Source organism: Ochotona princeps, chromosome 17, assembly GCF_030435755.1.
Source record: "Ochotona princeps isolate mOchPri1 chromosome 17, mOchPri1.hap1, whole genome shotgun sequence".
Classification (NCBI taxonomy): Eukaryota; Metazoa; Chordata; class Mammalia; order Lagomorpha; family Ochotonidae; genus Ochotona; species Ochotona princeps.
The window spans coordinates 47,307,201-47,322,088 of record NC_080848.1 but is presented as its reverse complement, the minus strand read 5'-3'; the positions used below and the strand labels follow the sequence as shown (position 1 = coordinate 47,322,088).

The 14,888-nt window shown below is 56.1% G+C and overlaps 1 protein-coding gene across 1 annotated transcript in view; it reads left to right on the top strand.

The window, feature by feature from the left end:
* LRRC75A (leucine rich repeat containing 75A) overlaps positions 1 to 14,119 on the top strand; it is a 35,788-nt gene extending 21,669 nt beyond the window's left edge. The window contains exons 2-4 of the mRNA XM_058676264.1: positions 7,076 to 7,204; positions 11,916 to 12,034; positions 13,539 to 14,119. Of these exons, the coding sequence (XP_058532247.1) occupies positions 7,076 to 7,204; positions 11,916 to 12,034; positions 13,539 to 14,067 (777 nt within the window). The 3' untranslated portion in view covers positions 14,068 to 14,119. The remainder of the gene's footprint in view (positions 1 to 7,075; positions 7,205 to 11,915; positions 12,035 to 13,538) is intronic.
* Positions 14,120 to 14,888: the final 769 nt, after the last annotated feature.

The following is a 14,888-nucleotide window of genomic DNA, read 5'->3' as shown; positions in this document are numbered from 1 at the left end:
TTAAGACCAGTTACAGGTCGGGGGAGGGGGTCAAGGGCGTGGATGTGCCTTTTGGGGGGCCGCCCTGTAGCTTACTGCCTCCTGTAGCTGCTGCTGGTACTCCCTCTGCACGCCCTGTCCGGCTCCCCGCTGCTCCCAGGACTCTGCCCTTCTGCCATGACACCACTGTCTGCCTGCCAGGATCTTGGGCACTGAGATGTCCTGGCTTTTCTCCCTGCCCTAATCACCCCCTGACATTTCCCTTTTCTTCCCCCAGAGAGCCCCCCCAGCCCCAACTCACCCCCAAAGCCAGCCACAATGTCCTAGGGAAGGGGCTCGCTGGTCCCCCAGGCTGTGCCCACCCTTGGTCACGTGCGAGGCTGCAGGCAAGCAGGGGGCAGAGTCAGCCCTGCTCTGCTCTCCGCATGCCCGTTGGACTCTAATTCATTTCCTTCTGGTGGATTCTGTTGGATGCAACTTCATTAAGCGGCCTCGCACCCTTGGGCACGGCGAGCTGGGGATTGAAGCCAGCTGCCTCCGCCCGGTGGTTCCTCTGCCCGTGGTGCTGCAAGAACAGTTGCCTGCAGGAAAGAGTGCCGGCTAATTTCCTGCAGGGTCTGCCTTGTGGGAATGGCTGTCAAAAAACGCCCCTTCCCGGGAGCTGAGGCTTAAAATAGAGCATGCCTGGCAGTCTCCTTGGAGGCACCCCCCCAGTCCTCACCCACCTACCCACCCACAGCCACTTTCCCCTGTAAAACCGCCCAAGACAGGAAAAAGAGATGAGCCATCTGAGGTGACGGAAACAGGCGACAGGTGGACAGCAGGCAGGTCACTGCCTGACATATACGCGGAGCGGACCCAAGAGACACCATCCGGGCTTCCGCTTGGGAACCAGAAACCTCCAGAGGAAGCCCCCATCCTCTGGCCAGCTGAGGACGGGCAGCTCTCACAGTCCCACGTGGGCGGTGACCCGGGATGGACAGAACGCTGCTCCTAGCCTGCCCCCCGCTGCACGCTCTCCCGCCTCTGCGTCCAGGCAGAGAGGGCAGCCTGGAGTTCAGCCTGGACTTGGCCGGGGTCAGGAAGTGTCCTGGCTATGAAGCTCCCACAGACTCCACTGTTGACAAATCAAGGAGACCCAGCCGGGAATGGGCTGAGGTGAGAGAAGGCGTCTGGTTTCAAGGTCACTGTTGGGTCAGCACCATGCCTGGGGTAAGGCTCACCTGCAAGGCTGCAGTTAGTAGGACTCCAGTCCCACCCAGGAAGGCGGCCTTGAGGATTCTGGTAGATGGAACATCTCAAATGACAAGCAAGCAGAAGGCCAATGAAGCCAGGTTACTGAAGACAATCTTGTAGAAACATTGAACTCGCTGGGAAAAGGCCCAATGACCTCAGAATGAGGCCAAGCAAAAGTTACGGCAGGTTCAGTGGCCACCTGTGGACAAGTTTGAGTTCCTGCTCATGTGCCTGGAAAAAACAGCAGAAGATGGCCCGAGTGCTTGGGCTCCTGCACTCATGTGGGAGATCCCGATAGAGTGCCAGGCTCCTGGCTTCAGCCTGGCGCAGCCCTGCATATTGCAGCTATTTGGGGAATGAATCAGTGAATGGAAGATTCTCTGCCTCTCTCGGTAACTCTGCTTTTGAAATAAGCAGAAAATCTTGAAAGAAATTAAAAGCAAGAAAGTGACCAAGCTGAGATGGAGAGAGGAGAGAGAGACAGGTGTGGGCAAAATACACATTGTAAGGGAATCACACAATAGTTACAGTCCTTGCTGAGGGCTGAAAAGCCATGAAGACACTGGGGGACAAAAATCAGAAAAATGGAAAAACTGAGTTTATTTTGGTGGGAAAAAAAAATTTGAAATCCAGGGTCAGTACTGTGGCTTAGCAGGTTAAGCCTCCACCTACAGTGTCAGCATCCTAAATGGGCACAGGTTCATGTCCCGACTGCTACACTTGTGATCCAGCTGCCTGTTTATGGCCTAGGAAAGCAGGGGAGAATGGCTCAGTGTCCTGGGCCCCTGCACCCATGTGGCCACGAGGAAGAAGCTCTAGGGTCCTAGCTTTGGATCAGCTCAGTTCTTGCTGTTCCATCTCTCTCTGGTATCGGGATCCCTCTATATTCCATAAAATGATCAAAGACCACAAAAAAGTTTACTTTCTGTGGATAATATTTAAGACCAGGTATACTAGTAAAAAATGAAAACAACGATTTTTTTTAAACATTATTTCTTTGAAAGGCAAATCATGAGAGAGAGAAAAAGTATCTTGGTTCACTCCCCCCAAGTGCCCACAATTCCCGAGATTGGGCCAGGCTGAAGCCAGGAGCCAGGAGCCTCATGCAGGTCTCCCACGTGGGCACAGGGGCCTAGGGACTTGGGCCATCCTCTGCTGCCTTCCCAGGTGCATTAGCAGGGAGCTGGATAGGAAGTGGAGCAGCCAGAATCCCAGTATGGAGCCAGAACTCCAGTTATGGGACGCCATCATCCCAAGGGGTAGCTTCACCTGCTCCGAAACAAAGAGATTTTTAAAGATTTAGTTAGAAACAGCCATTTAGCCCAGTGGTTAAAGTGCCTCTGTCGCACAGCAGGGTACCTAATTCCTTTCCTCAGCTTGCTGCTGATGAGCAAGTCATGACTCAAAATAGTTGGGCTCGGGCCCAGTGGCGTGGCCTAGCGGCTAAAGTTCTCAACTTGAACGTGCCAGGATCCCATATGGGCGCCGGTTCTAATCCCGGCAGCTCCACTTCCCATCCAGCTCCCTGCTTGTAGCCTGGGAAAGCAGTCGAGGACGGCCCAAAGCTTTGGGACCCAGGGTCTCCGCGTGGGAGACCCGGAAGAGGTTCCAGGTTCCCGGCTTCGAATTGGCGCAGCACCGGCCGTTACGGCTCACTTGGGGAGTGAATCATCGGATGAAAGATCTTCCTCTCTGTCTCTCCTCTCTGTATATCTGACTTTGCAATAAAAATAAATAAATCTTTAAAAAAAAATAGTTGGGCTCCAGCCACCCTGTGTGACACTGTCTCAATTTAAATCAATCATTATTTTTTTTTAAATGAAAAAAATGTGTTTGTAGGAAAGTACATGATTAGGACAATAACTGTTTCCTAAAAAGAAAAAACAGTGTAGGTAAAAGCGGCCCTGGTTCCCATTCCCGCAGGCCTCCGGAATGCTGGCTGTGGGGAGGCAGGACCATCACACCTGCTGTTCTGCATGCAGGGTGGGGGCTCTTGCCCCGTGGTTTAAGGAATACCCAGCTTCGCACAGATTGGGAAAGAGGCATTCATGATTTCTGTAACCCAGGACCCCTGCCCCGGGGCCCACCCTCCCTCTCTTCCTGTGGATTCTAAGAGACCCTTGACCCCCCCTTGACTTGGGGGACACTGCACTGAATTGTGACTCAGGATCACCTGCTGATGAGTCAGCTCCCAGACTTGCTGATGAGCGACTGTCCCCACACGCGGTTCTCATTGAGGGTCCCGTGCAGTCCCACCCTGAGGACCGTGGAATTCTGCCTCACGGTGTCCCCCGGCCACCCCAGCTTCACGCTGCGCCACGGCTGGGTCTGATTGCTTGCACTTCCCATCCATGCATGCATAGGTGGCCGGCTGCAGCAGAGCCAAACAGCAGAGAGAGGCCCGCAGCGGGCAGTGTAGGTGCGGACCACAGGTTAAAGAGGCAGAGAGGGAGCCCGCCCTGTGGGTGGTGGCACCCTCACCCCAAATAAACTGCAGCAGGTGGGCATCGGAATCAATACACAGAGCAATCAAATGGGCAGCGTCTCTCTGCTTCTTCCCTCCACCACAGGAGTTCCGGAAGCTGGAACTGACAGGGAGGGCGTTGGCTGTGACTCAGAGCCTGCCTGCCCAGGAGACCCTCCCTGTTCCAGACAGCTGCTGGGCCAGTCAGCGCAGGGTGACGGGGTGGGCAGGTGGACTCAGGGAAACCGCTCCCACCTGCCAGTTCGTTCCTTAGCTGGGCACGTGGATGGCAAGGACCCAAGTACTTGAGCCATCACCTGCCGACTCCCCCAGGTACCCTGATGGAAGACTTCGCATCTCAGTTTTAAACTCTGGGCCACCCTGGCATCTTCTCAGGCCTGCCCCATCCTCCTGGGTCAGCCTTTGGGGTTTTTCTTGGTCCTTCGAGTGTGGGACAGCTTAACTGGCCTAGGTGTCTGAGGTGGGGGCTGGCTGGTGGGAACATCAATACTGTAACAGCCACGTGGTCCAGGGTTCCCAAACTTTGTCCTTGGCAGTACAGCTACATCTGTGTCTTTAGAAACAAGAACAGGGCCCAGCAACCATTAGCATCTCTGGCCTCTCTCTCTCTCTCTCTCTCTCTCTCTCTCTCTCTCTCTCTCTCTCCTACAATGCCAGCTCCCTGGCCTCCTCCTTGCTCTTCCCACAAGATCCTGGTACACAATGCAGTAACACATGTGGCGCTTGTGCCCATTGCACGGATGAATAAACAGAGCCCAAGAAGCAGATTTGTGTCGCCCACAGATGACCAGCCCACTTTGCATGACTGGCAGCCAAAGAAAAATAAGCACTGGGTGCCTGCCCTCTTCTGCCCTCCTCCCCGTCCCCTCCCTGCTCCAGGAAGAGGAACCAGCTGGCAGGTGGGATGGGCCCCAGGCGCCAGGACACAAGCCCTTCCCCCAGCTGCCTTCCTGCTCCGGTTCCCAGCTGCCCTGCCCCCCACCCACTCATTACTGGTAACAAATTGAGCCCACGTGGCCACCCAGGCCCATACACCATCTTGCCTGGCTCTTGTGTTTTTCTTTTTCTTTCTTTTTTTTTTTAAGATTTATTTATTTTATTGGAAAGGCGGAGAGGAGAGGCAACAGAGAAAGATCTTCCATCTGGGCCTGGCGCAGTAGCCTTGAAGCTAAAGGCCTCGCCTTGCATGAGCCAGGTATCCCATATGTGCGCCAGCTCGTGTCCCAGCAGCTCCGTTTCCCATCCAGCTCCCTGCCTGTGGCCTGGGAAAGCAGTGGAGGACGGCCCAAAGCCTCGGGACCCTGCACCTGCGTGGGAGACCGGAGGAGACTCCTGGTCCCTGGCTTCAGAGTAGTGCAACTCCGGCCACTGGGGAATGACCAGCAGATGGAAGAGTTTTCTGCATCTCCTTTCTGTGAATTCCACTTTCCCATAGAAAATAAATCTTAAAAAAGAGCAAGAAAGAAAGCAGGCCATCAGCCACTCGGGCCTTGGGTGGGGCAGAAACCACCCTCCATCCCTCCAAACAGCAGACCTTGGGGTTGGAGGAGGAGGGCCTGGCGGGGGGAACACTCCCACACCTTTGCACAGATAGCTGTGAGGAAGTGTCCAAACCCCAGGGTTGACAAATCACCCTTCTCTGTGCACTAAGCACGCAGCTCTCTCCCGTCCCAGCCCCCAGGAGCCCTGCTGCTGGCATATCCCAGCTTGGTCATGGTTGGGAATTGGGCAGCTGATCTTGTCCCTGGTGTTGTGCGTGAGTGGCACATGTCCTGAACCCAGAGCACCTGGTCACTACTCTTGGTCAAGCCTTCGGTGGTCCTGGCTAGCTGACAGGGGTCTCAGCAGAGGCCTCCAGCGGGGGGAGCTGTTTTCTTGTAGAGAAAAAGAAGTGAGGTGGCTCCTGGCTGAGACACCGAGGGTACGCAGTTCGCGAGCCTACGGACGCATCCTGTACCATTTCCAGGACTGTGGCACAGTGAGCTGTGCTGCTGCCTGCAGTGTTGGCAGCCCATACCTGAGTGCCTGTTCAAGTCCCACTGCTCACTTCTGATCCGGCTCCCTGCTGCTGATGTATCAGAGGCGGACCCAAGTGGGAGAGAACAGAAGAAGCTCTTGGCTTTGGGCTGGCTGGGTCTCAGCTGTTGCAGCCATCTGGGAAGTGAGCCAGTGGATGGAAGATCTCTCTCTTGCTCTATCTGTAATTCCAGCTTTCTAGTGAATCTTAAAAAAAAGGCCAGAGTGATAGCCTAGTGGCTAAAGTCCTCGCCTTGAATGTGCCAGGTATCCCATATGGGTACCGATTCATATCCCGGCAGCCCTGCTTCCCATCCAGCTCCTTGCTTGTGGCCTGGGAAAGCAGTCGAGGATGGCCCAAAGCCTTAGGAACCTGCACCCATGTGGGAGATCCAGAAGAGGCACTGGGCTCCTGGCTTCGGATCGGTGCAGCTCTGGCCGTTGCGGCCACTTGGGGAGTGAATCATCGGATGGAAGATCTTCCTCTCTGTCTCGCTTCTCTGTATATCTGACGTTCCAACAAAAATAAATACATTTTTTTTTTTAAAGAGAGAGAAAAAAATCAGAATCCAGTCCTGGGAATGAATGTCTTAAAGAAAAAAGGAAAGAAAAAAGAAAAGCAAATTGAAGGGGCACAGGAGCCTGCAGAAATGGAACCTTAGACAAGCAGGAAAACCCGTGTGTGTTTATGCCCACTGGTGCAGAAGGGGGGTGGGTGGCAGGATGTGACCCGGTGCGAGTCAGCCCAGGGTTCTCCTGGGTGTCGCTGTGTCCTCGTGGGCATTGCCGCTCCTTCCGCCTGGGTGTGGAGAGGGCCCCTGTGGCAGATCCTTGGCGGCTGCCTCCATGGAGGTCACAGGCAGGTAGCTTCCGGAAGTGACCTAAACGCCACTCCCTGCCTCCACCCTGCCCACCTCCCATTCAGAGGAACCCCTTCAGACCCTTGCTGGGGCAGGTGGGGCTGCCTGACAGCTTCTCCTACAACCCCCGCACCCTCCTCCCGCCGACTCAAGGTCAAGGCGGTCAGGAGGCTACATCATTTGCAGAGGAAGCTGCGAGATGAGCCCAGGGACAGGAGGCAGACACAGACAGGTGAGCCTGGCGCAAGGCGGGGCTGTACGCTATAGGATCCGCCCCCAGGGGATCAGTAAGTCGCTGCCAGCTAGAGCTCACCACCCTCCAGTGGCCAAGTTCAGGTCCGTCTCAGGAGGGCCACAAAGCAGGGGCTGCACAGCCCGCAGGCCTGGGTGCAGGAGATAGCAGCTGGCAGGCTGGGCACAGGCCTGGAGGGGCTGAGCCAGGTGGCCCCCGCCCCACCCTGTCCCTCCTGACCTCTTGGTATCCTTTGTACTCTTGCAGGACCTGGGCATGGAGTCGACCTCGCTGGACGATGTATTGTATCGCTATGCCAGCTTCCGGAACCTGGTGGACCCCATCACACACGACCTTGTCATCAGCCTGGCCCGATACATCCACTGCCCCAAGCCGGTAGGCGGGCAGGGTCCCGGGGGTGTGGAGTGACCACTTCCCAGGGGGTCCCAGTAGGACAGGGTCCCTCCGTCTTCCCCTGGCCTCTTGAAGCGCCAAGAGGCATCGGGCTGAGGTGCCCTCTTAGTGGCACCTGCCACGCAGGTGACTTCAGTGGCCCCACGCAGTGAATTCATTGCCAACAAATAGTCAGAAATTGATACTTCATCCCTGTGTTCAGCTGCCCTGGAAAAAAGTCAGAAACCCCAGGCACCAGAGGCTCTCCCCCATAATATGGGGCCAGCATGTACAGTTGAGCAGGTTGTGCACTGCGCATGCACACACACACACACACACACACACACACACACACATATACGTTGAGAGACACAGCCAGGACTGTGGGCCATGGGGCAAATGATGGAGGACATTTCAAGTCCAGCTCTCAGCTTGCCCACCAAGTCCTGGTATAAGACTGTGTTCGTAAGATTTATGTATTTATTTGAAAGGCAGAGTGAAAGGGAGGCAGAAGGGCCAGCGTTCTGTTGTTGCAAGTTGCTAATGTCACTGCCTACGATGCTGGCATCCCATAGGGTACCTGCAGAGTCCCAGCTGCTCCACTTCCAGTCCAGCTCCCCGCTGATGTGCTTGGGAAGGCAACAGGAGGTGACCCAGGAGAAGCTCCCGGTTCATTCTGGTCTAGCCCTGGCTTTGGCGACCACTTGGGGAGTGAGCCAGCAGATGGAAGATCTCTCTCTCTTCTGTTTCTCCTCCTCTCTCTATGATTCTTTTGAAATGAATAAATACATCTTTAAAAGACAGGGGTTGGCGTTGAATCCCGGCGGCTCTGCTTCCAATCCAGCTCCCTGCTAACACACCTGGGAAGGCAACAGAAGGTGACTTAAGTGCCACCCATGTGAGAGTCCCTGAAGGGATGCAAAAAAGTTGAAATTCTTAACTTTTTCCTAACATACAGGTGTTTTTTGGGGGGGGGTTGTTTTGTTTTGTGAATTCCTTGTCAGTATGGATTGCAAACAAATTTTTGCATCGGAATCGGCTTAGCTTTTCATGCCATCACGGGCGAGCCTGCTCACGCTGTAGCAAAGGCTGGGTCACTGCTCAGTGCGGCGCCTCGCCCTGCGCGCTTCCGCCACCTAGTGGCTGTGGCGGTGCTTTGCGCCCCTCCTTGTTCCCGCTTGGTTTTTTCTTGCTTTCAGACTCAGACTTGGAGAGAATGGAGGGAGAGGCCTTGGCACCAGGATTTTAGAAACCCCAGGCCACGTCCTGAATATTCCTTGCTCTCTGAGTGCTGCCAGCCAGAACCCCTGCGCCCACACTTTGCCACTACTACCCTCCACCCCCATCCCAGTCAGAGTTAAAATCCCAGCCTGGGTTTAAGTCCTGCTCCGCTTTACATCCCAGCTTCCTGCTAATGCAGACCCTGGGAGGCAGCAGGTGTTGGCTCAAGTGCGTGGGTCCCTGCCTGCCATGTGGGAGACCAGGCTCAGTTCCCAGCACCTGGCTTCATCTTATGTGTTTCCTGTCTCCCTCTGCCTACATCTCTAGGTCTTTCAAAGAAATCAGATGAATGCTTTGTAAAGTGATTGTTTTATTATTTGAAAGGTAGAGTTACAGAGAGAGGAGACCAAACAGTCGTCCAGCCCCTGGGTTACTTCCCAAATGGCTGCAACAGCTGAAGCTGGGCTGGTCCACAGCTGCGAGCCAGGAGCTTCTTCTGGTCCCCCCGTTTGAAGGCAGGGCCCCAAGGCTTTGGTGCATGCTTCGTTGCCTTCTCAGGCCATAAACAGAGAGCTGAATCAGAAGTGGAGCAGCCAGGACTTGAACTGACGCCCGTTTGGGATGCCAGCACTGCAGGTAGGGAAGCTTAACCTACTAAGCCACAGCACCCACCCCAAATGGATACTTTTTTTTTAATGTCTGTGCGGACAGTCTCCCTCCTCTCCCCCAACCCTGGGCTGGCCCAGGCCTCCCTACTGCTGCACAGTGGACTCTGAGCATGTGCAGCTGACCCCGCTTCCTCTTACTTCCTCTTCCTGTGCCTTCCCCCCACCGTTCTCCCTAGTCATCCCTGATCTGGGGATGCTGAGAAATGCATCCAGCCCGCACCTATCCGGAGCCCCAGCCTCATCAATGCAGCCACACCCAAGCCTGACGTCCCACGGGCCCCTCAGACCCAACGCGCCTCCACATCAGCCCACCCTGTCTTGCACCTGCTTCTGCTGGCCCCATCAAGCCCCCTCCCCAGGCCCAAAGACCTGGCCCTCGATGTTCCCTGGCCCTGCAACGCTCCTCCAGCACGTACCCATCTCTGTCACCTGGGATAGAAGGTCTCTATCGGCTTCAGCGTCTAGCCCTGAGCCGCCATCTCAGCCTCCCATCCATCCACGCCTCTCATCTTCTGGCCAGAGACATGGTCGTGGAGTGCCAAGTTGGTCCTGCTGGTCTCCCCTCGAGGCAAGCCCCCTCCGTGTGACCCCCCCCGTTTCACCTGCCTCCACCCCCACGGTGAGACTGGACTAAGCAGGAACTCTAGTCAGAATCAGCTGTCAGCCAGCGCAGCTGCCTGGCGTGGCAGGTGAGAGCTTGTTGAGAGGCAATAGGAAGACGTAAGGCTCGTGGAGAACTGGCGACCACACGCGTGTCATGTAAGCAAGTTCCACCCGCCAACCTCGAGCCCTCCTCCAGAGCCTGGGTCCCTACCCAGGTGCTCCGTGTCACACCCTCAGACACCAACCTCCGTCCTCTCACCTCCTCCCCGCCCGCTTGCTCAAGACCACCTGCTGTTCCTCCTGCCTTTCCATGAGACTCTGGCCTGCTGGGCCTCCATGTCCTCTGTAGTGTGGGGATGACACGAGTGGGGGACCACATGTATTTTTTGAGGGTTTTTTTTAAAGATTTATTCATTTTATTGCAGCCAGATATACACAGAGGAGGAGAGACAGAGAGGAAGATCTTCCGTCCCATGATTCACTCCCCAAGTGAGCCGCAACGGGCCGATCTGAAGCTGGGAACCTGGAACCTCTTTCGGGTCTCCCACGCGGGTGCAGGGTCCCAATGCATTGGGCCGTCCTCAACTGCTTTCCCAGGCCACAAGCAGGGAGCTGGATGGGAAGTGGAGCTGCCGGGATTAGAACCGGCGCCCATATGGGATCCCGGGGCTTTCAAGGCGAGGACTTTAGCCGCTAGGCCACGCCGCCGGGCCCGAGGGTTTTTTTAATGAGAAAAAAAAGAGAGAGAGTTCTATTTGTTTGAAAGGCATAATTGAAGAGATCTTCCACCCGCTAGTTCATTCCCCAAGTGACTGCAACAGCCGGAGCTGAGTCAGCCCAAAGCCGGGAGCCAGAACTTGAGCCGTCCTCTGCTGCCTTCCCAGGCACGGTGACAGGGAACTGGGTTAGAAGCAGAGCAGCCTGGACTCAAGCTGGCACTGAAATGGGATGCTGGTGGCAAGTGGCAGCTTAACTTGCTGTGCAACAATGACACCCATTTCCAGCACGCAGTCCAGTGGACTGCATCTGGTGGTTCGGCCCGAGTGGGCTCCAACCCTGTCCCTGTGTCTGTCACACACCTGTCACCACATACTCATCTAATCTTCCCCATTACTGGTGCTGCTACTATCCCATCACAGGGATCAGAGAGGTCCACGACTTAGCCAGGGCCACACAGGAGAACTCAAGTCACAATGTTGGGCTCCAAGTCCATGCTTTGACCTGCTGCTCTGTCTGCTGCCTCGGCATGAATACAGTGGCGGTGGGCACCACGTTAAAGCCGACCGAAGCACCGGCTCACTCTGGGCAGGGGAGGATGTGTGGAAATTGACTACACCCACAGTGCTGTCCACTTGTGGGTTTTCACTCATGCCCCAGTGCTTGTTGGCTCTTGACTGGTCCTGGCCCTGGCCCAACTGGGCAAGAGCGCACGCTCAGCCACTCACACCCCCTGCACCCAGCAGGGGTGTCGTGGAGGAAGCTGTGCGCTGACCTGACTTGGGATGGAGCTGGAGTCTCTCTCTCCTTTCACAGGTTTAATAGTCAGCCTGGACTGCTCATTATAATTCTGCAGAGTAGTTTCTGAAACAACAGAACCAGGGGCTGGCACTGTGGTACAGCATACTAAGAAGCCGCCTGCCATGTTTGCATCCCATATGGGCACCAGTTCCAGTCTTGGCTGTGCTCCACTTCCAGGGCAGCTCCCTGCTTATGTGCCTAGCAAAGCAGTGGAGGGTGGCACAAGTGCTTGGGCCTCTGAAGCCCACGTGGCAGGCCCAGTGGAGCTCCTGGCTTTGTCCTGGCACAGTCCTGACCACTGCAGCCATTTGTGGAGTGAAGCAGCAGATGGAAGCTCTCTCTCTCTGTAACTCTGCCTTTCAAATAAGTCTTTATAAAAAATGCTGGTGACGGAGGCAGCTGGGCTCAGCTGCAGCCAGTAGTTCATCTGATTGCCTGGGAGCTGAACTTTTATGTAAATCTCAAGTTCTCAGTGAGAGAACTAATCCACAAAAATGAATCCCAGGGCTCAGGTCAAGTCAGCAGCCACTGCTGCCCTCCCCGCTACCATGCCCACCCGTGCCCAGTGGAGCAGGCTGCCCCTCCCAACCCCACCACACCCCAGGCTCAGCCTTGGGACGCTGTGCCCTTCCTGGGGATACAGGAAGCCCAGAGATGGGGGGGCTGTACCACTCAAGGATCCATGCCTGCAACTGTGCCTGCAGGAAGGCGACGCCCTGGGCGCCATGGAGAAGCTGTGCCGGCAGCTGACCTACCACCTCAGCCCACACTCCCAGTGGAGGCGGCACCACCGGGGGCTGGTGAAGAGGAAACCACAAGCCTGGTGAGTGGGGGCTGGACTGCGGGGAGGGGAGGGATAGAAGAGGCTGTCCTGGAGGGCTTCCTGGAGGAGGAGAAGGCTGAAAGAAAATTCATGCTAGGAGGACATGGCTTGGTAGGTATCTGCATGAGAGGGGCTCTGAGGGACAGAGGGAACCCCTGGTCGGTGGAGTGGGATGTGGAGAGAATGAGCCCCTTTGCATGGCCTGGGCCAGGAGCTGGGTGCTAAGGAAGCCATACAAGTGGGCATGCCCAGTGAGATGTTCTCCAGATGGGGGTATAGGCTGTGGCCCAGGCACTGGGCACAACAGATCAAAGATTCTCTCCTCTCTGTAACCCCCTATAGAGAGATCTTCCATCCACTGGTTCACTCCTCAAATGGCCTCAAAGCAGCCGAAGCTGAGCCAGTTCAACACCAGGAGCCAGGAGCTTCTTTCGGGTCTCCCACATAGGTGCAGTGACCCCAGGACCACTGCTTTCCCAGGCCACAGCAGGGAGCTGGATTGGGGGTGGAGCAGCTGGGACGTGAACTGGCGCCCATATGGATGCCAGCACTACTGGAAAAGGCTTAGCCCACTACGCCAGGGTGCTGGCCTCCACAGGTCAGCTATTCCTGAGGGCTACCAGGTGGCGATCTGAGCTCCGTTGTAATCTGGGGGTCTCTTGCAGTCCGTCCTTACTCACCAAACATCTGTGAGAGGCAGGAGAGAGGAACAATCCCTGTCAGCCACCGGCAGGCCAAGGTCACCCAGCTGGGGGGCTCCCCTGAGGGCCACGTCGGCTTGTGAACCAGCTTGCTGTCATGAATGACCTTGGCGGTGGCCGCCAGCACTTCTGTTGAACGGATGTCCGCTGCTGTTTCCAGCACTCCCAAGTACACCACCTCGCCATTCCAAAGCTGTACTGTGACAGTGTGCACAGCCTGGGCTCAGGCCCCAGAGCCAGGAATGAGGCTAGAGAGTAGCCCCCCGCAGGTGCTGGGGCGGCAACAAGGGTGAGACCCACACTCGGCTCCCAGGAGGCAGCCCTTCCCTCCCCTCCAGCCTGAGCGTCCAGTTGCTGGGAAGGATGGGCTTGGAGAGGGACTCGGAGATTCCTTGAAGGAGGTAGGGAAGGACAGTTCAGCTCAAAAACTCAACAAGCAACTCAGTCCAGGGAAATAACTGACCAAACACCAACGAAACCTGGAGTGTGGCACTGGCAAACCCACAGACACAGGTTCAAATCCCAGCTGCTCCAGTTTCAATCCAGCTCCCTGCTTATGGCCTGGGACAGCAACAGAAGATGGCTCAAGTCCTTGGACCACTGTAACCACATGGGAGACCCAGAAGAAACTTCTGGCTGCTGGCTTTGGCCCTAAATATCCCACCCCTGTGTTTCAGAATTCCATCTGTAGATTTTTACAAAAATGATCCCTCAGGTCAAGGTGTGAGCTTGGGGAGAGGACCTGTCTACCTCCACTCCCTGCAGCTTCTTGTGGTTTTTTTTCCCCTGCAACCCCCACTTAGCCTCAAAGCCATCCTGGCTGGGAGCCCCACAGACAGCACGGTGGACCTGTCGGGCATCCCACTGAGCCCTCGTGACCTGGAGCGTGTGACCAACTACCTGCAGCGCTGCGGGGAGCAGGTGGACAGCGTGGAGCTGGGCTTCACTGGCCTCACGGACGACATGGTCCTGCAGCTGCTGCCGGTGCTCAGCACCCTGCCCCGCCTCACCACACTGGCACTCAACGGCAACCGGCTCACCCGGGCCCTGCTGCGGGACCTCACCGATGCCCTCAAGGACCCCAGCAAGTTCCCCAGCGTCACATGGATTGACCTGGGCAACAACGTGGACATCTTCTCCCTGCCCCAGACCTTCCTGCTCAGCCTCCGCAAGCGCTCCCCTAAACAGGGCCACCTGCCCACCATCCTGGAACTGGGTGAGGGCCCAGGTGCTGGGGAGGAGGTCCGGGAGGAGACAGTGGGCCAGGAAGACCCTGGAGGGGAGCCTGTGACCCCAGCCAAAGAGGGCAGCGAGTCTGTGGCTCAGACATGAGCGCACACAGGGGGTCATGCCACAGTCCCTGTGGGGGCCAGGAAGGGCAGCCTGCAGCATCTGGGCCAGGAGAAATCATGTGATGGGCAGCCTTGGCTCTGCCTTCTGGCTTCTTAGGTATCATGCCTGGCTCAGAAGGTTCCAGAAGCCCTTCAGCTCAGCCTCCGCCCCACACCACACCCAGACTCTGAAGGCCACACTGTGGTTTGGGGACACTAGGACACCCAACTACAACCTAAAGCCTGCCACACAAGCCCTTGGCTTCTGGGAGGAGCCTGCACACGGCCCTTCATCACACCTCTTGAGGGTGACCCATGGCCAGCCCCGGTGCAGTGAGGCACCTGAAAACACATGGGACAAGCCCCAGGCCTTCAAACAGGACACACAGCCTGTCCTCAGCCCCTTCTCCCAGCATCCCCTGGAGTACTTCCCCAGGCAGGGGCTTAGAAACCAGGACCATCAGCCCAGCATGATGTTCAGGAGCAGCTCAGACCCACACCAGCCACAGGTGGGAGTGGGGGGGATGACTAACTGCCACCTGATGTAGCAGCAGTCCAGGACGGGGACAGGGTGTAGCGGCCTTAATTGCCTTGGGATTTTTGCCCTCCAAGTTAAGGGGGGAGAAGAGCTTGGACTGACCACAAGTTTACATGCTAACTGGACTGTTACCGCCTGATAGCAGTCATCAGATCTATTCTTCAAATACACATTTTTAAGAACTGACACCAAAGACCACCCTTTATTATGGTACTAGTTAATAGTAATGAACTGTACAAAGCATTTTCAGGAAAAATATAACCACAGCCAACTGATGAAAATGC